The following is a 24,358-nucleotide window of genomic DNA, read 5'->3' as shown; positions in this document are numbered from 1 at the left end:
ATTACATCCGTGCTAAAGATGTGAACTTGGATCTTTATGGTTGTGGGATAAGCACCAAACCCACCTTGCTGGCCCTCCAAAGGTGCTATGGAAGTAACCACAATGCTTTATACTCAAGAAAGCAATGCTACATGAGAACAACTAGCTACGAAGCTTCTCCATTTGTCCCAACAGTGTCTCACGCTCCTTTTGCTTTGCTTTCATTTGAGATGTTGATTTTTTTCCCATTTTAATCTGATGTTGGTGTTTTATTCATAGAAACATTTTTAAACTAATGAGTTAATTTGCATTGATGTATAGCCACTGTCTCTAGTTCTGGATTAGATAAAGTCATTTCATAAACTATATAATATACTTAGAAAAGATTCCTCCTGTCCCCTCCCTGTCTTGATCCCTTTTGTTCCCCAGACAATGTTTTTTCTACTTTCATGTCACATATACATACACGATTTTAAGTACCTATCCAAAAACTAGAATCCATAAGTGAAAGAAATATGCTACCTTCCTGAGATTGACTTAATTCATTTAACATGCTCATCCTCACTTGCGTCCATTTCCTGACAATGATATATAATTTTATTCTTTATTACTGAGAAACTTATATATGTATATTATACATATTACATTTTCTACACCCATTCCCCACTTTTTAAAGCATCATTTTCTAAATACAATGTCAATCTAGTCTTTTACGTTCAGGTCAATATTGAACGCTTTCATCTAAATAGTTCAAGTTGCTTCTCACTTCCCAAAGTGCAAGTGCGTTGTTTACAAACCTGAGTCTGTGTGATGACAATGAGATTTGGAAATATTTTAGAGGTAAAACAATATTTTGTTGGGTGAGTTTGTAGAGGAGAAGTTTAAGAGGAGGTCCATGGGGATGACTGTTCTCTGTACAACCCTTGCATGGAGGCTGAAGTCACAAAAATGGAGGGTGCCGGTGACTGGAGATGGATGCTTTCTCTGTCCCTGGGGAGTTCATGTCCTAATCATGGAAGGCTGGCAGTACCGGAGGAAAGAATTCAGTAACTTTTGAATTATTTATTGTGAGAAAAGTCATACGACGACAGAGACAGTAACACGCTAGGTGGGAGATGTCCAAGGTAGCTTCTGGCTTGTTTGGTTGAGGACACCTGCTCTCGCTTAGAAGTGAGCATGGAACTTGTAATGTCGTGTGATGACCTTGAATTCCTGACCCCCTGCCTCAGCCTTTTGAGTGTTCACATTAGTGCTTGGAGGCCCCACCAGGCTTTTTGAGGTTTTCGTTTGTAATGGACCTCCGTATAACCCAGGGTCTCCCTGAATTTGCTATGTGTACTCGGAATAGCCTTGATCTCTTCCCCCCTCCTAAGTGCTGGGGCTTGCCGGCGAGCACTGACATCTCAGGCTATTTGATTTTTTTTTGTTAAAGCGATAGTTTCTTTGTTTTGAAACTGGTTCTCAAAAACTGGGGGATGTGTGGAACAACCCAGAGTCTTGAAATGCTGGAAAATTACCCTTTGTAAGAAACTTTTCTGTAGGTTTACGTTACTCAAAGAAAATAGCTCCCCTTGCAAAATAAACTAAGCCAAACCAATCGGAACTTTTCTAAGCCCTTGTTGAGCAATATTGAGTTTAGTCAGAATGTCAAAGAAGACAAAAAACAATGTCCATGCCGTCTTTTACAAAGGGTTCCTATTGCTTGATAAACACCATGATCTAAACCAAGTATCTGGCTATACTTCCACATCTCAGTCCACCATCAAAGGAACTTGAGGCAGGAAATGAAGAAGCCACAGAGAAACGCTGCTTTCTGGCTTGTTCCCAGGCTTGCTTTGTTATGCACCCCAGGACCACCTGCCCAGGAGTGGGACTGGCCCATGCTGAGCTTGGACCTCCCACATTGACTGAGTGAGGCAGCTGCAGGAGAAGTGGTGAGGGTTTGTGACATGCAGGCTGCTGCAGGTTCCTCTGATCTGTGACTCCTCCTTGACTCATCAGGAAACTCCTTGGAGCACCTACCACAGGATGGGGAGGCTGCGAACGGGGATTTCCAGCCACATACTTTACCATTGTAGCTCCTTCTTTTGTAACACAGGCAATTCTGAGTCAGAGACTTCTGCAAGGCAATGTTTTGATGCTGCTAGGGTCTTCAGAGGTCAAGAGAGAGTCGCAAAAGTTTCATTTTTAGGGGCTTTTGATAAAAATGTAAAACTAGGATTAAAGCCGTGGTGACATGTTTTAAGTGTTTATAAGTGAAAATTGAACGGTAATGAGTTTTTCCTTTGGTTTTGTTTTGTTTTGTTTTTTGGGGATATTAGTGTTATTCTTTGATTATTTTATATATATATACAATGTGTCTTGATCATAACTACTACCCCTTCCTATTTGCTCAAGATACTCCCCCGATACATCACCCTCCCATCTTCAGGCATTTTTTTTAACTTACTGAATCCAGTTAGCGCTGCCTAAGGAAACGCTGACTGAGCTTGTTGGCTTGGTTATCTGGGATCACCTGCAGGTGATCACAGCCAGAAGAGGCTGTCCGATCTCCTGGAGCTAGAGTTACAGATGAATTGTTCCATGTAGGTTCTAGGAATCAAACTTTGTTGAAGAGGAACAAGTGCTCTTAACTGCTGGGTCATCTCTCCAGCTCCAAAAGATTGTCTTAAGGTCATGCGTAATGCGCTTAGCCCCTAACGGAATATCTAGCCTGTCCTCCAAAACAGTAAGATAAGGGATGGTATTTAATATGTCTGTTATTGAGTCAACAGAAGGAATGGCTGGGAAGGTCATGGAAGATTTCTTATGTTGGTCTGGAGTTGAAAATAACATGTCTCCACCCACGAAACCTTCAACCCAAAATTTGTCCTGCCTACAAGAAGTGCAAGGACAAAGATGAAGCAGAGACTGAAGGAATAGCCAGTCCGTGACGAGCACAACTCAAGACCCATTCCATAAGAGAGAACCAAGCTCTAACACTATCATGATACCCTGCAGATGGGAGCCTACCACGACTGTCCTCTGAGAGACTCTGCCCGACAACTGACCAAAACAGATGCAGAGACCCACAGGGAAACATTAAAGAGAGCTCAAGGAGTCTTGTGGACAAGCCGAAGAAAGAGTTGAGGGACCCAGAGGGCATAAAAGACCAACAAAAGTCAACTAACCTGGACCGTGGGGGCTCCCAGAGTCTGTACCACAAACCAAAGAGCATGCATGACCTGGATCTAGGCCTCCAGCACATATGTAGCAGATGTGCAGCTTAGTCTTCATGCAGATTCCCCAACTGGAGCAGGGCCTATCCCTGACTCTGTTGCCTTTGTGTGGATTCGATTCCCCTAATTGGGCTGCCTTATCTGGCCATGGTGGGAGAGGATGTGCCCAGTCCTGCAGTGACTTGATGTGCTAGTATGGGTTGTTATGGGAAAGGGGTGCTTCCTCTTACCAAAGAAGGGAAAAGGGGATGGAGAGAAGGGATATGGGGGCTGGGATCAGGATATAAAGTGAATCAATAAATAAATTAATGGGAAGAAAGAAAATAATGGGTCTCATTGTGAGGCAAACGTCCACTCTCCCTGCTCCCACTATATTCTTATCCTTTTATTTTGTTTTGTTGTCCAGGCCAGCCTTGAACTCACTAAGTAGCCAGCGTAAACTTACTTCTGGTCTTCCTGTCTCCTCCCTTGTGTGAGGACTATAGGGGCATACTCTCGTGTCTGCTTGTCCTCAGTATAGTTAATTTTAAGGGACAAATCTGAGACATTGAATGTACAATCATTTGAGGTTGAAGTGAGATTCCAGGCTTTGCTTAGTTAGCTTTTCCCAGTAAGGAATCTGGTAAATGTTCTATGGTCATTAATAGTTTGTTCACCATTGGATCCCAACCCCGAATCCACTCCTGGACTGCAGCACTGACATTGTGCTTTCTACAGGATTCGATACATAAAATGTTACACATTTCGAAACCCTGAAATGCAAATGATTTTATAGGAAGCCAAAATGTAAATGTACCCATGACAAATGGGATTTGTTAAAAGTCACAACATACTTTGATAAGCCCAAACAGCTGTATCAAAATGACCAACGCAGGCTCTGGGATGGCAGATGTCTCTGTACGTCTCTGTAGGCAGTGGGACTTGGGAGAGTGGAGCCTAAGAAGGAGGCGGACTAGAGTCTCATGTCATGGCCAACTTCATTCAGAGCATCAGACAATGTAGACTCTGAGGGTTAAGAGGAGTCACATGAGTAGTGTACAACCACGAAGGCAAGCTGCACACGTCTAAAAAAACATGGTTTCCCATAGAGCAAACATCAATAGCTATTGTAATGAAAACTCTGAAGTGAACTCACTCCTCTTCGATACACATTGGAGGGCAGGAAAGCACAATTCAAGAACAACACTACGCTTTAGAAGGAAGTGAGAGCACAAAGCTCTTGGTGTCTTAGAGTTTTCTCACAAGCACTCAGAAATCTCCTCACGTGAGGACCGCGCTCCAGGATCTCTGCAGCTCTCTCAGAGGACCTGCATTGGCTTTACAGCACCCATGTTGGGCAGTTTAAAAGCTCTAACTCCAAGAGAGGTCATGTTCCTTTCTGGCCTCCGTGGGCACACACACGTATGCACACATACACGTATGCACACATGCACATATGCACACAAATAAAACTTTTTTTTAAAAAAATCTCCTTTTTAAAAGACCCAAACCTAACAAAGGCTTGAATATCTAGAGTAAATGATTGGCAAAGTGAAGCTCTAGAGTCAGGTGGAGGGAGAGGTGTCAAAACAGACCTGACACTCACTCTGACAGAACTTGGAAATGTGTTAATTTTTTTTAACTTTTTATTGACTTTTTGTGGGTTTCGCATCATGCACTGAGTCCCACTCATCTCCCCATCCCCTCACACCCATTTGCCCTTGCAGCCTCCCCACTCCCAAATAAAACACACATACCAAAAAAAAACAAAAAAAGAACATAAAAATACATCTCATCCTGGAAGCTACAGTGTGTCACAGTGTGTCCCACAGTACATCCCTCTGACCACACATCTTCACTTGCAATGAGTCATTGCTCTGGTTTGAGGTTTCTGACGTCTGTGACACCATCAGCATTGATTAGATCCTCATCAGGACTCCTCCCAGTTATCCTGTTGTTGCCCTGTATCACGGAGATCCTGCAGCCTTGAAACAACAGGACTGGCCCTTTCACATGTCCCAACCATTTGCAGATGATATTGATTTGGGGGTGGGCCAGTTCAGAGCCCTGGATCTGTGCCTGGGTGGCAGCTGAATGGGTCAGCCCACTCAGCTCTTCCTCATGCCCACTACCAGGGCTAGCTCACCAGCACTACTCCAGCTAGACCACCCAAAGCAGCCATCAGCAGAAGCGTGGTCAGCCCTCAGCAGGAGGCGTGGCCAGCCCTCAGCAGGAGGCGTGGCCAGCTCTCCCGCTCTCAAGGCCAGCTCACCCGCACCCACACTTCCAGAGCCAGTTCCACCGTGCTGCTCAATGCTGGACCACTCGCCCAAGTGTGGCCGACTGGGAGGAGGCAGAACAACTCTCCTGCTCCCACATCCTCGGGCTGGCTCACTCATACCTTCGCCATCAAGGCCAGTTCTACTGTGTTAAGATGCAGGCTCCACCCACTCTCCAGAGTGCTGCAGCTAGTGATGGACAGGGCCAGTCCCAACCGCTGCAGACAATGAGGAATGCAGGGGGTTGGGGGAGGCGCATCACCCCCACCCCACCACCACCTCAGGGCAGATGAGTGTCAGGATCAGCTCTCTCACATTCACGCCCTCGGGGCTCACTCACTACACGCCCACCCCCTCCTTCCCACCACCACCAAGACCAGTTCCGCTGTGCATCTGGGCCATGCATAGGGCCTGTTCTCCCCAATGCGGCTGCTAACAAGAGGTAGCTCAGCTCTCCAGAGCACTGCATCCAGTGAGGGGCAGGGCCAGTTATGCACAACCCCTGGACACCCACTGGTCCCTGGTGGCTGCCCTGACCAGGGGCATCCCCATGATTGCTAGTGGTAATATAATCCACGGACTGGCTAATATATAATTATATGATTATAATTATATAGGTAATATAAGCCCTGCCACTGTGTAGCCATGCATTCAGATGTACCCCTCCAAAGCAACTCGAGCTGGGACCTCACCACAGCCCCAGGTTGCGGGACTGGACAATTACAACAGACTACCCTTCTCTAACCCTGGAGTCTCCAGTTCTGTCTCTCTTCATAATGCTCAAGGTGCTCCACTTCTCTTTCTCTCCCACTCGCACATTGTGGTTGACTCCCATTGCAGGCTGGCCAGGCAGCTGGCAGATCCCTGGGTGACATCCTCCATCCACCCTGTGTGGCTTGGCATCAAGTTCATCCCCAGCCAGGTTCAAGACCGGAGGGACGTGTGGAACCCTCGATGTGTGGTTGTACCAAGAAATGCTGTTCACACACTCTGGCACCAGATAGCTCAGGCCACCTTTATTTAGATTGGCAGCTGATTTTCTCACATGCAGTCTCTAAGAACTTCCTTGTGGTATGAAATATTTTATGTGCCTGGCCCTTTAAATGAACCTATGCTCTTCGGTGTCAGTTGGCTCTTGGACTTCTGGGAACAGGAGGTGATCTAAAAAGCCAGCAGAGGAGCGAGTAGTAGGACTGGGGAGTAGGGTCCAGGAGACAGTTGATACAGGAAGAAAGATTTGGGTGGGGCTAGAGAAGAGAAAGATTGAGCAGTGTGAAAATGAGAGACAGTTGAAAATGAATTGGGCCAGCAGACTGAGAAGACTGACGGTGACAGTCAAGCCAGGAGAGGCTGAGCTGAGCCAGAGAAGACAGTGTTAGGAGAGAGATCAATGAAGAACCCACAAAGTAGCCCAAAGGAAGAAAGAGAAACCATGAGACTACACACACAAGCTTCACTTCCTACATTTAATAATGATGTGCACGCTGTACTTTCCGCCTTCTCTTCCTTAATCTTCACAGCTTCCTGCTAACCCAAGAGTTGTATCAAGAAAGAGGAAGCTCAGCCCATTGGTACACAACCAAGTGGCCCTGGTCAGCGGCCATAGTACTTACAGGACGGACAGCTGATAGGATACACACCCAGGAAGCTCTCGTGTAACTGTTGACACCTAGCACCTCCTGACGGCCTAATCAGGAGCTCTGATTCCTATAATTCCCAGTGCTCTTGGCCACTTAGTCACCTGAGGCAGTTCCTCATCCTTGCTTGGGTCACCTCAGAACGTTCCTATTAAGTCTTGGAACCAATGACCCAGCAAGACCGCCCTACCTCTTTGATAATCATCTACCAGCTGTTTGGAACAGGTCCGTGGGCAAATGGCTGCCAGGACCAAGTTCCCATCAGGAGAGACCATCCAGATGTTAGCTGATGTTGGTAAGTTATTCTCTACCAATAAAATGAGCCAATTCAAGCCAAATTAACGTAGGTTTACTCGGGGCACCAGTTTACTGACCACACAGGAAGGGTTCAGAGAAGTTGCCATGGGGAGGGAGACAGAGGGGAAGAGGAAGAGGAAGAGTGTGAAGAAAGGAGGAAGAGAGAAAATGCAGAGAAAGCACACACACGCACACACACGCAAAATGTTATTTTATACATATGCATTCCCTTAATCACCACTCAACTGTTAGGTAGGCACTTTTCTTTTTCTCCCCATTCCTTTCTTCCTGTCTTTTCCCCTTATTTATTTATTCATTTTATTTTTGCAGTACAGGGATGAAACGAGAAGCCATACAGTACCGAGCTCCATTCCTAACTTTTGTTTGGGGGATTGTATTTGCTTTCCTTTTTGAAATAAAGGCTCGTGTAGCCCAGACTGCCTCAAACTTGTCAAGTAGCTAAGAACGACCTGGGCTTTCTGATCCTACTGCCTTCAGCTCCCGTGCGTTGTAATTACAGGTACAATTATAGGCACTGGTTTACCTTGTTCTTTATAGATGAGGAAATCTTTATTTAGAAGTAAAATGACAGATCCGCTTGTGGGACCAAAACACAGTTTGCTCGGTTCTAGCACTGGAAATTCCAAAACAAGGTATTCTTGGAAGTCCTTCCATTCTCAGAAATCTGAGAACAGTCAGTCACCTTCTTTAGAAGAGTTATTTGATGTGTTGAAAACTTAACAAGGAAGAGACCTCGTGAGACCGTACATTTAAGTCGTGTTGCCGAGCGCCATTCTAGGTACTACAGGTGCAAAGACAAACAGGTACAGCTCTCACAGAGTTTGCATTGTTATGGGAAAGTGCGGACAGACAATAAACAGAAATACTTGCATGGCCATGATAAGGAAACTCAGCACAACAGAACAGAAGGCTTTGTGGGACAGTGGGCTGGCTTGGTATTCTAGACAAGTGTTCTACAAACACTGAGCTATATCCCTAGCCCCTGGTATTTTAAAAGTACAGTAGAAGAAAGCCTCTGTTCTTCAACAGGGTGAAGGGTGTCCTGGGCAGAAGCTAAGATAAGTGGTTAGCTGGAGAGGGAGTGTTGCGCAAGCAGGCGATTTAAGAGAAGCTAACGCAAATTAGCTGGGGCGTCCTGGCCTCGGGTTCCTAGAATAGAGCTCGGTAATTCTCCGTGGGATTCTCCATCAGGGAGGTCAAACTCGAGTTAAACCTGAAATGTTGTCAGCAAGGATACAAGGTAGAGGAGACCCCGCACTGCCTTACCTTATCACAACAGAGAAAGTCACATAGCCCAAGGTGGCCTCAACTTCCCATGTAGCTGAGGTTGGCTTTGAATGCTTTCTCCTTTTGTAAGTGGCCCAGCAGAAATGAAAATATTCTAAAGAAATGCTCGAGTCTCTCAACCAGATTGTTGAAACAATGGACCCCAAAGAGACGGGAATTTCCCTAGGAATCTCATGCTGAGTGAGGGAAAAAATTGCCAGCCAGAGTATTGGAAAGATATTTCCCACAGTTCTAATGTAGTCAGATCACCATACAGGATAAGACTGAAACCCAGACACGGAGGGGTCGGTGGTGGGCAGGATCACATGGCAGGAGCAGCTTAGAGGAGCACATCACATCCCTAGTCCTTTTTTAAACTGTCACCTCTCCTCAGCACTGGAATTCGGGTGGACTGGAGGATGTCACTGGATTTCTCTTCCTTCTCCTCGTTGCTGCAACATTGAATAAATCTTTTTCTGCTTTTTACTATTAATTTGGCTACTTCCATTAGCTGTACTTGGCTTCTTGGGGTTACATGTGACTTCCCCCCTGTTTAGTAGCACTTTAGCCTCCATTTCTCAAGTGCTAGGATAACAGTGCCAGTGTGGTGGGGTATCCATAAGAGAAGACTGCTTAGACAAGGGTTTAAGCCAATAGAAAGTCTTTATTGGCCAGCCAGTGACTGCACTGGGTGTTCGAGATCCCAGTGAAGCCCCAAGCCTTTCTCTGCGTGAGTTTTTAAGCACAAAAAAAACCAAATCACAGGCTGACATATTTTATTTAACAAGAACAGTTCGTCAGAAGTGGAGCTACAGAAAACAAAAGGCAAGTTAAGTATATTTAGAGACTTTCCCAGAGCTATGGGCTTTGTACAGTAAGTTTCCAGCAAGCCAAGGCTACACGTCTTAAACTCTCAGTTTGGCATCCTTTTCTGATCTCCTTGGGCACTGGGCACAAATATGGTACACATACATATAAGCAGCCAACACACACACACACAGCACACACACACACACACACACACACACACACACACACAGCATACGCAGCACACACAGGCACATTCTCATGGGGTCAGGGTGGGGAAGGAAAAGAGAAGGATATAAATAGATACCCATAAGTTTCTATGCATTGTCCCATGGATTGAGCTGACTGGGTCTGTGACAGAATGAAGAAAAGACAAACTCACTGGCACACAGAATAGCCAGGCTCGGGTGGACTGAGCTCTCTGATGGAGAAGCTCAGCACAATCATTAAATGTACCTGAACAGGGAGGTGGAGTCATTGCAGTCAAACAAGGAAGCTGACTATTACCTACAGATAAACAGACAACAGCTCGACAAGGAGGCGGATTTAGGTAATCTTGGTAGGATCAGGTTCTGTAGGGGAGCTGACTTCAGACTATAAATATCTAGTGTGGGGACAGGATGAAGGAAGTTGTGGTAGACATTTTCTGCACACACCATCAACATTCATACTTAGACCTGAGGAAGGTTTTGCCACTCCCATGAGTCTGAGGCACTGGGATCCTTGACATGGCCATGGCCAAGTCAAACAATACACATTCACTGAGGTCTTTCTTCACTCCCTACAAATAAGACAATAGGTTCTCTTGGCCTTCGCCTCATGATCCTTTTCAAAACTACCGTGCCATGAGAGCAAAGTGGAGAAAGAAGTGATTGTGCAGGCTGAAGCAAAAGACAAGACAGCAGGTCATCCACGGAAGCTAGAGGAGCAAAAATAAGAACACTCAGTGCTGAAAGAGAAAAAATAAGGAATGCTGGGAGGGTGGGATTGGCAGGAAGTGTTGGGCTTAACGCTGCTGTTGACAGTTTGTCTCAGTGGATCTGCAATGTTCACCACCATCTGATCACTACCACCACCTCTGGGAGGCCTGCTGTGCTGACAACGCAAACAGTACTACTACATCCTGGTGTGGTTCTTGTCAGTATTCTGACTTACACAGGGGGACGGAAGGAGAATGTAATCAGGCTCTGAGACAGCAGGGAGCAGCCTCCAAGACCTGAACCTTGAACAGCTGTGCAGAAGCACATTTATTATTACATAAATGCTTTGGGGGCTAAAAACAAGTTCCTCCTCCATAAGCCCCTAATCTCTATGTTTCATGAAGGAAAAGATCGTGGCCCTGCAACTTTAGTCCTTACTGTGTAGCACTCAATACTGCGAGACATTCCAGGTGTGCCACGACTGTCATATAACCAACGTCGTGCAAAGGCTAGGAAGCTCCTTCAGAAAAACAGCTCCACAGATAACAGAAAACACTCTTTTCCACAGTGACTTGTTTGAGGTCAAAGTACTTCTAGAAAACAACTATTCACTCTGATGTCTGCCCTAGACAAGGAAAACCATGAATTCATTCTAATGTTTACCCTGGGTATGATCACTCTACTAGAATTTCACTACAAGTTCTGTTCTCAGTTGTACTTAAGTGTAATGTAAAGCATCTCTTTACATGTTTCAGGTAAAGAATTGAAAAGAAAAAAAAGACAAAACTATGCACCCGAGACGTGGGTGTGAGCATCTCGAAAGAAATGAACAGGGTTTTGGTAACAGCCATACAGAGAATTTAAAGACTAAGCAAAACTTTACAAAGAAGTATAGAACACATGGTGCTGTATTTATTCCTGGACAGGGTCTTATATAGCTCAGGCCAAGCTTCTGATCCTCCTGTTCTGGTTCTCTGGATGTTAGGATGAGTTATGAACATGTATGACCATGGCCAGTTTCTGTAAATACTTTTATTAGCTGTGTTGAATTTTCTGACTTCCAGCCAGATCCTGATGTGAGAACTTCTCCCCTTCTTATGGCCCCTCAATTTTCCTTCTTTTGGTCCTGATCCAAGCTCATAATGTACACAGAGCACTGCTCTATGACTTTCACATTGGTTCCCCACCACCCAGGCTCAGAAGTGGTAAAATATTACTCCAGACCAGGAGAGAAATCTTTGTGAGATGAGATAAACTGTTTGGGATCACATAATGCATGGTTTTGGAGTCAGTCTATAGTCCCTGGAGACAGGAATGTCTAAAATACATGAGGATGATCATAGGGGATGCTGGGCCTCGCAAACTTTTCTTTTTTAACAAGATTTATTTTTATATACATGAGTGTTTTTGCTAAACTAGAATTGAGGCAGCGCAGAAATAAATGAGGAGACTGACCGCTACCGAAGCAGAATTGTCCTTTAATCAGAACAGCTGATGGCCAGAGCTTCTCCTCACTACAGGAGACTGCTCCATAGCATTGGGGGTTGGGGGTTTGCAGATTCCATTTGCAGGTCAGTTTACCTGCAGTCTGAAAGGTGACTCCAAAAGGAGGATCATATGAGAAGCTTCCAGGATCCTAACAATCAAGTCAACTTCCCTGAGTGTCTCAGTCCACCAGGTCATTAACCATTAAATTTGACCTGCATCTGCACTTATATACCTATCAATCACGGATGCCCTGGGGGGCCAGTAGAGGGTGCTAGATCCCCTGGAACTGAGGGTTGTGTGAGCCACCTTCTGTTGCTAGGAACAGAATCCAGGTCCCTAGAAGGTCAGCTACTGCTCTTAACTGCTGGGTCATCTCTCCAGCCCAACCTCACAAGCCTTCAGATTTTTCTGAATGAACCTATACCAGCCCACCTACTACCTAGTGTCTGGATAGACAGGCATTTGCCATGGCAGCCTGCAGGCCTTTGTACCTGTAATGAAACCACATGCAGTCATCCAAAGCAGACCGTATTTCCACAGCCTAAGCTTCTGTGATAGGTTATCTGTATGACCTGAGGCAAGTGACTTAACTGACACTGTTGGGAACATGCAAAAGAAACTTATTCTAAATACTACCAATTCCTTTTTAGACTCCATTTAATCATAGGACCTAAATTCAAGGTCCCAGGCCCTAGGAGAGCTGAGGACCTCCCAATAAACAGCTCCTATTATAAGGAAACAGTTATCTGAGTCCAGACACCTCAGGGACAACTTCTCCATCTTACTGGCAGGGTCAAACTAAGTTCATGTTCCCAGGACCAGGAACGTACTCCTAACCTGATTGACGGAAACTCCCTTTCTCAACCCCTTATGACAGAAAACTGAACAGTGGTACAGCCCACCCCACTCCCCCTTGCTTTATGGTTTCATCCTTTAAATACGCTGTACAACATCCTCTCAAGGTCGGAGTTCAGCTCCTGAGTCTGTTCTGCAGCCCTGATTGATCAGCAGCAGTGATTACAAAACACCTGTCATCTGCATTGACTTGGTATGAGTTGTTGGATTTAAGCAGACACCACGACACTCAAGGCCGCAATCACAGGACTTTACGATCTACTCCACGCGATTTCTATTTCATGTACGTAGACTGAAGCTCTGAAGGGAAAGACACACTGGCAATCGGAAGCCAAAAGTCACACCGCACAATGAACCTCTCATACAAGAGACTAATTGGGAAAGAAAAAATCCAGAAGGGTGTCTGTTTCCGCTCAGGAAAGAGGAAAGCAAGGAACTGAGTGGTAGGTAGGGCTTGTATAGGATTTTTAGTCTCTCCCAACCCCCACCCGACCCCAGCTTTCCAGGGTGGGGACTGGTGAAATTTCAAATCCTCAGCTTGAGGGAGCTCAAAGATTGGTGGGGTTTGCTCAGGGCTTGGTGGGTTTCTATACCGAGCTCGAGGATTGGTGGGGTGTATGTGTTTGTGTGTCTTGTAGGGTGGGGCCTGGCTACTCTTCCTCCTCAGACCTGGGAATGAGAGTTACAGCGGTTAGAAAACAACTGTTAGGTTTAGGGACCATTAAGGAAGTCTGGGGCAGGACCTAGCTGCTGGAGCTCCAGGTTGCCGTGGTGGTGGTATGTTCACTTTCCTGCCTTGAGGTCTTACAAAGTAAACAAAGTTCACAAAGGGAGACCTGGGCAAAGAAGGCTTTTCCTGCCTCTTGAGTTGCAGTGAATAGCCAACAATGTAAGTACGTGTCCAATAAGTGATTACTGGTTTTCGTGACAAACTTCCTAGAATCTGAAGACTTCACGACCTGTCTGTGACAGCTCCAGTCTCAGGCCCCGGCAATTCTCTCTTCCAAAAATAAGGAAGTCCTTGGTGTTTCCTTCCCTTCTGACCTCAGGACGATCGTCATAGCCGATATGCTTTCCAGAACTAAGCCTTAGACCTGCACTGGGAGAATGGCGAAAGAAATTCATACCAGAAGAAGCGTTCTTCTGGGTCGACCAGCTGCCTAAAGTTGAAGAACTAGGGACCACTGCTCACAGGGAGGCAAAAGCAGCCCGCTTAGACCTGCTCGATCCACAGTGTAGGTGCAATAACAAGGGCGCGCCATGGACTACATTTCCCAGCAGTCCCCACGCACCTCGAGCCCTGGAAGCACAGTCCACCGGTCTGTTTCCGGCTGTAGGTTTCCGGGACGTTGGGCTCGGCCTTCGGAAAGGTTTTCTTTGTTACGCTTCTGGGCCCCGGCATGACACTCTAACGCCGCTGGAGTCTTGTTCAAGCGTGGCTGGGGAATTTACCTTTTTGCAAACTTTACTACAAAAATCTGTCCGGGCCACATCCGCCAAGAGAGTCCCACCGCTACCGCTTCCCACCTGGAGGCCCCGCCCACTGCTTAGCCTTAGCCCCGCCTTTTACCGCGAGCGGACTGTTCTCCTCCTCCCGCTCTTTTATGCAAAGAGCAAAAAAGGTGGACCGTGAGTACGTGGCTAGACCCGACCCAATGAAAGACAGCGCAAACGAAACGTGAACCGGAAGTCCGTCCTGACTTGCAGCCGTTGGCTTATGACGCCTAACTCGCGCGCTGAGACTTGCGCCGCGGGCCTGAGACATAAGTTCTGTGTGGGCCTGGGAAGCCGGTCAGGTGGCGACGCTGCAGGCCTATTATTGCCAAGATCTGGACCTGGGTTCTTCCAGCGGGATTAGGAGCCCGGGGTCTCTCGGCTACAGCAGCCGTGGCCTGCTGTTGTACAGAACCTAGGGCGTCTTTCAAGGCGGACGTAGCTGGTTTCGGGACCTAGGCACTCTGGGGACATGAGTATGGCTGCGGGTCCGAGCTCCCAGGAGCCAGAAGGGCTCCTGATAGTGAAATTGGAAGAGGACTGTACCTGGAGCCAGGAGGTACCCCCGCCTGAACCAGAGCCCAGCCCCGAGGCCTCCCATCTGCGTTTTCGACGGTTCCGCTTTCAAGACGCCTCTGGTCCCCGAGAGGCCCTTAACCAGCTTCAGGAGCTTTGCCATGGGTGGCTACGGCCGGAGATGCGCACCAAGGAGCAGATACTGGAGCTATTGGTGCTGGAGCAGTTCTTGACTATCCTTCCCCAAGAGATTCAGAGCAGGGTGCAGGAGCTGCGCCCAGAGAGCGGCGAAGAAGCAGTAACCCTTGTGGAGCGTATGCAGAAAGAACTTGGGAAACTGAGGCAACAGGTGACAGCTGTTTTACCCGTCGTTTGGCCTGGAAAATTGGGTCATTGTGCTAGCCTTTTTTTGTAGTCGAATATACTTGATTGTCCTGAGTAGACTTTACTTAAAGAAGAGGGATTGTTTGTAGCTTATCTGGATCCTTTTCTTCCAGATTTTCCCCATATGACGATAATAGGAAGTGAGGAAGACTTTGTTTCAACATGTAGGCGTTGCTCTACCAGTATTTAGTTCTGTAGTTAGAAAGTTTCTCACTGGTTTCTAGCTTTGTGACTTTGGGCGGACTACTTAGTCTGTTTGGTCCTGTTTTTCTGTTGGCCACAGTACTGTTTGGGGATAATTTCGAGGAGAAAAGTATGTCGTTTGGATGACACCTTCTGCCACTTCTTTGAGGGGTTTGTTTTGTGACAGTCTTATGTAGCCCAGGCTGACTGACTCACTGTGTTGTTCAGCTTGGCTGCAGACCAGTGGTGATTCTCCACCTTCAGTTTTCCCAAATTCTGAGTTCTTGGATTACAGGCAGAATCTGGTTATGTCGCCCAGGCTTAAACTCAAGGCAATCCTCCTGCTTCAACCTCCCCACTACTGTGATTCCCACAGGCCTGTCCCACCACCCCAGGCCTATACTTACTGGTTAACACCCAGTATATCTTCGTCTATAGTTTCCAGTACAGAACTGGATCTCTGCTAATTGAACTTTGAAAAACAGCTAAGCACTCAGGGGCTATGGTCACTGCCTGTTAAGTTCACCTTGTCTAGTAGTGAAACGTGGGAGCATCTAGAAAAGGTGAGAGAGAGCAAGCAGAAGTGAGATGTATCAGTAGAGTATGTTGAGAAGGTCTTCCCTGGCAGCGGACCGTCAGTTTTCATGCTCCCATCCCTCCCCCATTTTCTCTTACAGTCTAAAAGCCCTTAGCATAAACCATCCTCTTGGTCAAGACCAAAGAGACAGTCTGATTCTCTGTTGAGGGTGCGTCCTAAGAATCCTGTACTAATTTCCATTTCTGTCAGCCCCGTTGTGATGATGAGTGATGTGGGTTGGTTCCCAGGTCACAAACCAAGGGCGGGGAGCAGAAGTGCTTTTGGAGGAGCCTTTGCCACTGGAAACAGCAGGAGAGTCACCGAGCTTCAAGCTGGAGCCAATGGAGACTGAGCGAAGCCCTGGCCCCAGGCTGCAGGAGCTGCTAGACCCCAGCCCCAAAAGGGACTCCCAGGCTGTAAAGGAGAGGGGTGAGGGACAGTTATCTGGGCAGGTGGGAGGGAGGAGGGGCTTTGGGGTTGCCCCTCACCCTCGAAGAATGTAGTACAGCTGTCAAGGAGAAAGGATTTCTGAATGACGGTTCTCAGTTGTGCTCTGAAAAACCTAAAAGTGGTGGTATAAATTCTGTGAAGGTTGGATGGGAGGGAAAGGGGGAATCTCTTAGTAAAGCCCTTTTGTGTACAGAACAGGCAAATTACAGTGAGATGAGATGTGGGAGTGTGTGATTAGAATCCGTTGGCCAGGATGAAGGATGGCTCACATGCCTTTACTATAACTCCATTACTTTAAGTCACCTTAGTACACCTTTTGCTACTTTCTGTTTAATGTCAGTCCTAAAAGCTGAGACTTGTAGTTGAGGAGTGCGTATTGTCTTGTAATAATCTGTGGGCTGCCAAGATTTGGTGTTACTGTTCTCATTGTGTTCTCTGTTATCTTCAGCATTCTCTGCTCCCTGGCTCTCTCTCTTTCCTCCTGAAGGGAATGTGGACGATAAGGATGTGACTGGGACCCAGGTGATGTGGAAGTTCTCATTGCCTCTCCCCAGAATTAAGTCTCCTCTTCTCCTCTGCTTCTGGGGTGGGAGGCTCCCCTCTGCTACTAGGAGGATATTTTCTTTTTGATCAGATATCGCCCTTATTTTCTTTGTCTTTTCAACCCATCACTTACAGGCTTCCCCCATGACATGAGTGTTCTTGGCACTCCTGGGTTTTACCCTGTGAACTGTGACTCTGCTTAATTGTCCTTAGGGATTATTGCATGTGATGCTAAAGGGGGTCTTGTATTGTTTCAGTTGCCCGAGAGCCTCGAGGACATGGCAATGTACATCTCTCAGGAGTGGGACCATCAGGACCATAGTAAGAGAGCTCCCTCAAGGGATATGGTGCAAGATAGTTATGAGAACGTGGGGACACTAGGTAAGAACTTCTCTCTCTGGGATGATGGCATTTATGACCAGACTGTCCTGCTCCTTGAACACACACCCTCTGACATGAGCTCTGAGTTTTGTCAACAGCCCCACTCCTTGCTCTAACATTTTTTTTTATCTTAATACTTAGTTAAACATCTGCACAGTTGGTAGACTTAATGGCATCCTTAGACTGTATTTGCATTGTTAGAGTTTAAGGCAGAGTCTGAACTGGAGAGAACTTCCAGAGGCAGCACACATCATGTCCAGTGACCACAGACCCCTATCCCTCCCTCTCCCGTGCAGTGGAAGTGCTCCTGCACTCACTCAGCATTTATGCCTCCTGTGCTTTGTTGACATTTCAGTCAGAGTCAGAAAATCCAGGACTACCGACTTACCAGTTTATTGGCTCTCCAGGAAGGGAAGGGGAACTTGTGAACAGTTGGAACAATACATACACCACACGAATACACACATAATAGGATAGACAATGCATTCATTAATGTATATCTGTATGTTGAACAGTTATGCAAAGGCTTAAAATGATGCTAATAAAATAAGACAAACTGATAGCTGAATGTAAGTGGAGTATATATAACTTACATAGTTCCTCAGCTTCTCTGTAATAAAAAATTGGAGGTAATGTAAGGCAGTGTGGACAGTACGATTGTTTATATTGAAGCATGCAGCAAGAAGAAATCACACTGCTGTCATTCCCCTCCATGTTTATATAAGGCTACGTAGATCTGTGAATTCATTTGCACTGATTGTGCAGAGCTCTGCTGCCTTTTGTTTTCCTTTTTTGGGACCTTCTGGGTTGCATCACTTTTCATTGCTGTGCCAGCGATGATGAGAGATTAGGTTGAGTCTGTTTTGTTAGAGGTTGGGCGAGGTGTTGGCTTCTCTATTTAGCACAGCACAGGAAGATTTACAAAGTTTTAATATCACTGTCTTCTAAGAGTCCAGGTTCTCTCCCAGTTGATTTCATGTTTTCTCCCAGAGTTTTGCAGTTAATTTAGTTCTGTCTATAAGTAGCCAACACTCTTATTATACTAAGTTGATTTTCAAAGAAGTGATCATCCTATTTTATTTATTTTATACTAATTTGAATTACAAATTGTATATTCTGGTTTTAAAAATTCAAGTTCTTTGAAAATATTTTTTAAAAAATCCACAGTCTTCTCCTAGAGAAGTTCCTTTTTCCTAGAAAGTAACTGCTGGAAATGCTTTTTTTAGTGTGACTCCCAAGTGATATAAGTCAGACTCAGGGAGAGTTTGTTTCTCTGCTCCGGGCAGGAAACAAGGCTCTGTTTGTTTTCTCTACTTAGTAGAAGAGTGTGCTGATGTGTTTCTTTCAATGTGAACAGAGTCCTGCATTCCCAGTCAGGAGGTCTCGAGCTCCCAAGTGGAACAAGGAGGGAAGCCATGGGATCCAAGTGTCCAGACTTGCAAGGAAGGCATGAACCCCAGAAACCCAGTTCTAGGTAAGAAGTGAAGATAGACACCCCCCCCCCAAGGCTGTGTGTGACATCTTGGGATTTGAGTGCATGGCCAGTGTTGCACATGGGGCAATAGCTGCTGCTTTGTCTCCTGCACCCTCTTCCACCAGCACGGTAAGTGAGGAATGTGGACTGTGGATTTGAGGAGGTGCTCAGTCTTAGACTGACTGACTACATTCTAGTCTTAGCTGTGATCCATACCAGGAGAGAAGAGCTAATTGGAAAGTGAGGTAGGGGTGGGGGCGGGGGGCTAAAAATGGTAATCTAAGAGTCGTCTGAGCTCTGAGTCTTTGAATCTCCATGTGCTTCTCTGGCATACTTTACTTAAAAGGACAGGCTGGGAAATTGAGAGAGAACTCTGTTCTCTGGGCCTTTTGCTGAAAGGTATGTGGAGATTTTTTTTTCCACTGTAAAATAACTTAGGGCTTTATTTTTTCTCTCTCACTAGGAGTGGAAAAGTTTGAGAACCAGGAAAGGCGCGTTGAGTCTGTCTCCCCTGAAAGTACCCATCCTCCAGTGCTGCTGCCTGGCCAGGCTAGAAGGGAGGTGCCCTGGAGTCCGGAGCAGGGAAGACTTGATGACAGAGAAGGACATTGGGACTGTCCGCCAGAGGACAAAATAGAGGAGGCCTTAATGGGAACCCCAAGTTGTAGAGGACTGGTACAAGCAAAAGAACAGCCCAAGAAACTCCATTTGTGTGCCTTGTGTGGCAAGAACTTTTCTAATAACTCAAACCTAATTAGGCACCAGAGAATACACGCAGCAGAAAAGCTGTGTATGGATGTGGAGTGTGGTGAAGTCTTTGGTGGACACCCACATTTTCTGTCACTGCACAGAACACATGTAGGAGAGGAAGCTCATAAGTGCCTTGAATGTGGGAAGTGCTTCAGTCAGAATACCCACCTCACCCGCCATCAGCGTACCCACACGGGGGAAAAGCCCTTCCAGTGCAATGTCTGTGGAAAAAGCTTCTCTTGCAACTCCAACCTCAACAGACACCAGAGGACACACACGGGGGAGAAGCCCTACAAGTGCCCTGAGTGTGGGGAGATCTTTGCTCACAGCTCTAACCTGCTTCGGCACCAGAGGATCCACACTGGAGAGAGGCCCTATCGCTGTAGTGAATGTGGCAAAAGTTTCTCTCGGAGTTCACATCTTGTTATTCATGAAAGAACCCATGAGAAAGAGAGACTTGACCCTTTGCCTGAGTGTGGGCAAGGCATAAATGACAGTGCCCCCTTTCTTACAAACCACAGAGTGGAGAAGAAACTCTTTGAATGTTCCACTTGTGGGAAAAGTTTCCGGCAGGGCATGCACCTTACCAGACATCAGAGAACACACACAGGAGAAAAACCATATAAGTGTATCCTTTGTGGGGAAAACTTCTCTCACAGATCTAACTTAATCAGGCACCAGAGAATTCACACAGGAGAAAAACCTTATACTTGTCACGAGTGTGGAGACAGTTTTTCTCACAGTTCCAACCGGATTCGTCACCTGAGAACCCATACAGGAGAAAGACCATATAAATGTTCTGAATGTGGAGAAAGCTTCTCTCGGAGCTCACGCCTTACAAGTCATCAAAGAACGCACACTGGTTAGAAATGGTGGGATTTCATTTTGCCTCAGTTTTAGCAGAAAGCTGACTTTCCAGAGCTGATATTTTCTGCCTCCTTTGGTGTATTTTGCTGGTAATTAATATAAAGAGAAAATGGGACTTTTTTAAGGGAGGTGCAGAGGTGAAGAACTAGCTTAAAACTAAAAAGTTCAGTCTTCAGAAGTAAGAAAGAATTTAAGGACTTTGAGGTAGCCTGCTCGGGGACGGTTTTCTATGAAGTTCATCCTATTTTCAGATACATCTACCTTTATTGTTTTTCCCAAGTATGGTTTGGGTGCAGTACTGAGTCTAGTATCTATCCCATCAATTTTGGGGCTACCTATGGCTTCAGCCCCTTATTTGTGACATTAAGCAGGAGAACTTGGCCTCCTGAGGCCCTTAAGACCAAAGAAGGGCTAGGTCCTGTGAGGCCAGTTTAAGGTCAACAAGACCCAGTTTTAAGTTGCAGGGGGTTTTTTTGTTTTGTTTTGTTTTGTTTTTTTGTTTTGTTTTGTTTTATTTTAAGGCCCTGGCTGGGAAGTCCTGGGCAGTCCAATTCTGCCATTGCAACACCCCTCTGAGTAGTTTGGTTGGGGTGTTCATTGGCATAAAAAGTGAACTAGAGTGAACATAATGTGGAATCCACAGAAGAACCCAGCATTTTGCAGATTAAGGGTATGTGATTACAGTCTACCTTTCTAGAGATTTGAGACTTTCTTCCACCTGTTGAAAGGTACCTAGAGCTCTATAGACATGATTATGAGTGGAAGGTTCCATGATTTCATCAGATACAAAAAACAGATCCTAGAGAAATTAGGAATTATGTCCCCGTTGAGAATGTTTGGAGGGTTTATAATAAATATCTCCAAGGAAACATGAATATGTATGAATCTTTATTGAGGGACTTTGTGTTCATATGGTTCAAACTTCTCTTTTCTTGTGTGGGTTCTTTTGGAGATGGGGTTTCTCTGGGTAGCTCTGGTTATCCTGGAACTCACTCTGTAGACCAGGCTGGCTCGAACTGAGAGATCCACCTGCCTTGCCTCCTGAATGTAGGGATTATATTCGTGCACCACCACTGCCTAGCCAGATCAGGCTTTTTAAAGACAGAATATTTTTGTCTTGCAAAACTTGTTCCCAGGAGGGAATCTAATGATGGTCTTCACGACACCATTGATCATTGATGGTGTGGTAATCAAAATCGGGACAAAATTAGGAGGAAAGCATTATATCATAGAAGGTGGGCTTGGGGTAGGAATAATAGGAGTGTTTATCTTTTTTTATATGCTTTATCTCTTCAAGTTGGTTTCTCAGTGTAGCCCTGGCTGTCCTGGAATTCATTTGTAGACCAGGCTAGTCTCAAACCTGGAGATCTGCCTGCCTCTGCCTCCCAAGTGCTGGGATTAAAGGAGTTCACCACCACCTCCCACAGAGTGGAGAAACTTAGAACCCAGCACTCTAGGAGTAGTCAGTCAGATGCCAAGAAGCCATCTCACCATCTCCAGAGAAATCTATCCAACTGTCTAACTAATCTAGCTATTCTGTGGGGAAAGATGGTGGACCAGTGGATTAGCAGCAGTCTGTCAAAACAGTCCTCATTCTTACCCCAGCTCTTGGTTCAGATTAGTGTGTCAAAAGCTGGGTTTTCTGGGCCAACTTTTAAAAACATTATCATTGTCTTATTTCCCTTTATCTTAAGGGAGTTTCTTCCCGCTGGTAAGAAGTGGTGGTCTGAGGACTGAGGGCAGGGAAGGAAGGTGAGGAGATTAATGTAGATTAACTACAGATTAATATAGAATCTGCAGTGTAGGAACAGGGTCTTGGTCCCATGAGTAGGACAGGACTAATATGCTCCTGGTGCCACGAAGTGGATGGGATGGTCTACACTTGCTGTGCCACCAAGCAGCTTATCACTTGGATTGTGTACACACACACTGTAAAATCCCCATGCAGATAGATAGTGCATGGCCTGGCTGGTGCTGCTGCGTTGTGTACCTTTTCCTGGGCAGATGTAGGTAAGTGTCACCCCAGCTAAGTTAGTGAGTTTGTTGGTGCTACATATAGGAGAGCCAGATAGGAACAGTCTCCTGAGCCTGGAGTTTTCTTAACTGTGTGGATATGTGGAGGACAGAGGACCTATAGTGCCATTCCTCAGGAGCCATTGTCTTAGTTAGGGGTTAGGGCCCCTTTTTTTATTTTATTTTATTTTATTTTATTTTATTTATTTATTTATTTTTTTTTTTTTTTTTTTTTGCTGTGAACAGACACCATGACCAACGCAACTTTTATAAGGACAGCATTTAATTGAGGCTGCCTTACAGGTTCAGAGGTTCAGTCCATTATCATCAAGGCAGGAGCATAGCAGCATCCAGGCAGGCATGGTGCAAGAGGAGCTGAGAGGTCTACTAGTTCATCTGAAGGCTGCTAGCAGATACCGGCTTCCAGGCAGCTAGGACAAGGCTTATTAAAGCTCACACCCACAATGACACACCTATTCCAACAAGGCCACATCTCCTAATAGTGTCACACCCTGGGCCAAGCATATACAAACCATCATATTCTACTCCCTGGCCTCTATAGACTTGTTCAAATATATGAATCTATGGGGGCCATACCTAAACACAGTCTAATACAAAATACATTTAGTCCAACTTCCATAGTCTATAGCACTCTCAACAATGTTAAAAGTCCAAAGTTTAAGATCTCTTCTGAGATCCATCCAATCACTTAACTGCAATCCCCAAAGCAAGACAGGAAACCAGCTGGGCAAACTCCAAACTCTGCATCTCCATGTCTGACGTCAAAGTGATCTTCAGATCTCCAACTCCTTTCTCATCTTTGTTGACTGCAACAAATTTCTCTGCCCTGGGCTGGTTCCAATCCCTGTTAGCAGCTTTCCTCTGCAGGTATCTTACGACTTGGGCATCTTTAGCATCTTGGGCTCTCCAAGGCAACTTCAATATTAAAGCTTCTTGTTTCAGTGTCGGGAATCTATACATGGTCTGGGCGGCTCCAAAGGGCTCCAAAGAGCTGAGTCACCTCTGCAGCCCTGCCCTCTCTAAGCTCAGGTTGATCCAATCCACTACCACTGCTGTTCTTGGTGATCATCCCACGGTACTGGCATCTATAATACACTGGACTTACTTCACCAAAAGCCTCTCTCAGGCTCTCTTCCTGGTGTCAAGCCTCAACTCCTTTGCATGACCCCTTCAGTCCTGGGCCATCAACTACAACTGAGGCTGCACTTTCTTTCACCGACGGCCTTTCTTGGCCTCTCAGTACCAAGCCTTCTGCTCTTCATGACCCCTTCATGCCTTCAAAACCAGTACCACCTGGGTGATTCTTACACATTACCAAGTACAGCCACAGCATGAGGTACAACCTTGACTGTCTCTGGAACACAGCTTCTTTGTGTTCTCAGAAAATAACTTCCCAGAAAATTTCATCACAGTGATGCTGCTCTCTTCTTTTTTTTTTTTTTTTTTTTTTTTTTTTTTTTTTTTTTTTTTTTTTTTCGAGCTGGGGACCCGCTTCCCTAGGCAAGCACTCTACCACTGAGCCAAATCCCCAACCCCAATGCTGCTCTCTTCTTAATCACCACTAATTTCTTAGCTCCAGTTAACCAGCATTAATTGTCCCTGTAGTCCCTTCTATTCTTGGCTCTAAAGCCAGAGCCACATGGCTGAAACTGCTGTGTTCTGCTGCTTGCTGGAGCTGGAACATGGCCCCCTTGTTCAATCACTAGCTTCCTCTTTTCCAACTCCTTCACTGCCTAAGCTTGGCTGTCCTGGATCTTGCTCTGTAGACTGACCGTGAACTCAGAGATCTGCATGCTTGGCTACTGGGATCAAAGTGTGTACCACTGTGCCTGAATTTAAGCTTTTCTTCACCTATAACTCCATCTGTCTCAGATGGGCCTTGAACTTAGAGATCTGCTTGGCTTTATCTCCTGGGATTAAAAGTATGTAGAACCATGCCTGGATCTAAATTTAGCTGGG

The 24,358-nt window shown here is 45.9% G+C and overlaps 1 protein-coding gene across 2 annotated transcripts; it reads left to right on the top strand.

Annotated features, from left to right (window-relative positions):
- Positions 1 to 14,086: 14,086 nt before the first annotated feature.
- On the top strand, positions 14,087 to 21,240 carry Znf263 (zinc finger protein 263). Of its 2 annotated transcripts, XM_032913057.1 has the most exons (6): positions 14,087 to 15,105; positions 16,149 to 16,329; positions 16,799 to 16,872; positions 17,151 to 17,274; positions 18,632 to 18,748; positions 19,212 to 21,240. In XM_032913057.1, exons 1-6 carry the CDS (start codon positions 14,713 to 14,715, stop codon positions 20,363 to 20,365), a joined length of 2,043 nt encoding a protein of 680 aa, XP_032768948.1. In that variant the 5' UTR covers positions 14,087 to 14,712; the 3' UTR covers positions 20,366 to 21,240. The 2 variants fall into 2 exon arrangements, with proteins under 2 accessions (XP_032768948.1, XP_032768949.1); XM_032913058.1 differs by lacking the exons at positions 16,149 to 16,329; positions 16,799 to 16,872 and having other exon boundaries at positions 14,089 to 15,105.
- The last annotated feature ends 3,118 nt before the right edge of the window (positions 21,241 to 24,358 follow it).

This window comes from Rattus rattus, chromosome 9 (assembly GCF_011064425.1).
Source record: "Rattus rattus isolate New Zealand chromosome 9, Rrattus_CSIRO_v1, whole genome shotgun sequence".
NCBI classification, from domain to species: domain Eukaryota; kingdom Metazoa; phylum Chordata; class Mammalia; order Rodentia; family Muridae; genus Rattus; species Rattus rattus.
This window is presented reverse-complemented; position numbering and strand designations above follow the sequence as displayed.

Bases quoted from the DNA above. Each gene is read 5' to 3' on its own strand.
- Znf263 (XM_032913057.1), top strand. From the start codon at position 14,713: ATGAGTATGGCTGCGGGTCCGAGCTCCCAGGAGCCAGAAGGGCTCCTG. The intron at 15,106-16,148 runs GTGACAGCTGTT...GTTGGTTCCCAG, and splicing joins TTGGGAAACTGAGGCAACAG to GTCACAAACCAAGGGCGGGG. The intron at 16,330-16,798 runs GTGAGGGACAGT...TGTTATCTTCAG, and splicing joins CCAGGCTGTAAAGGAGAGGG to CATTCTCTGCTCCCTGGCTC.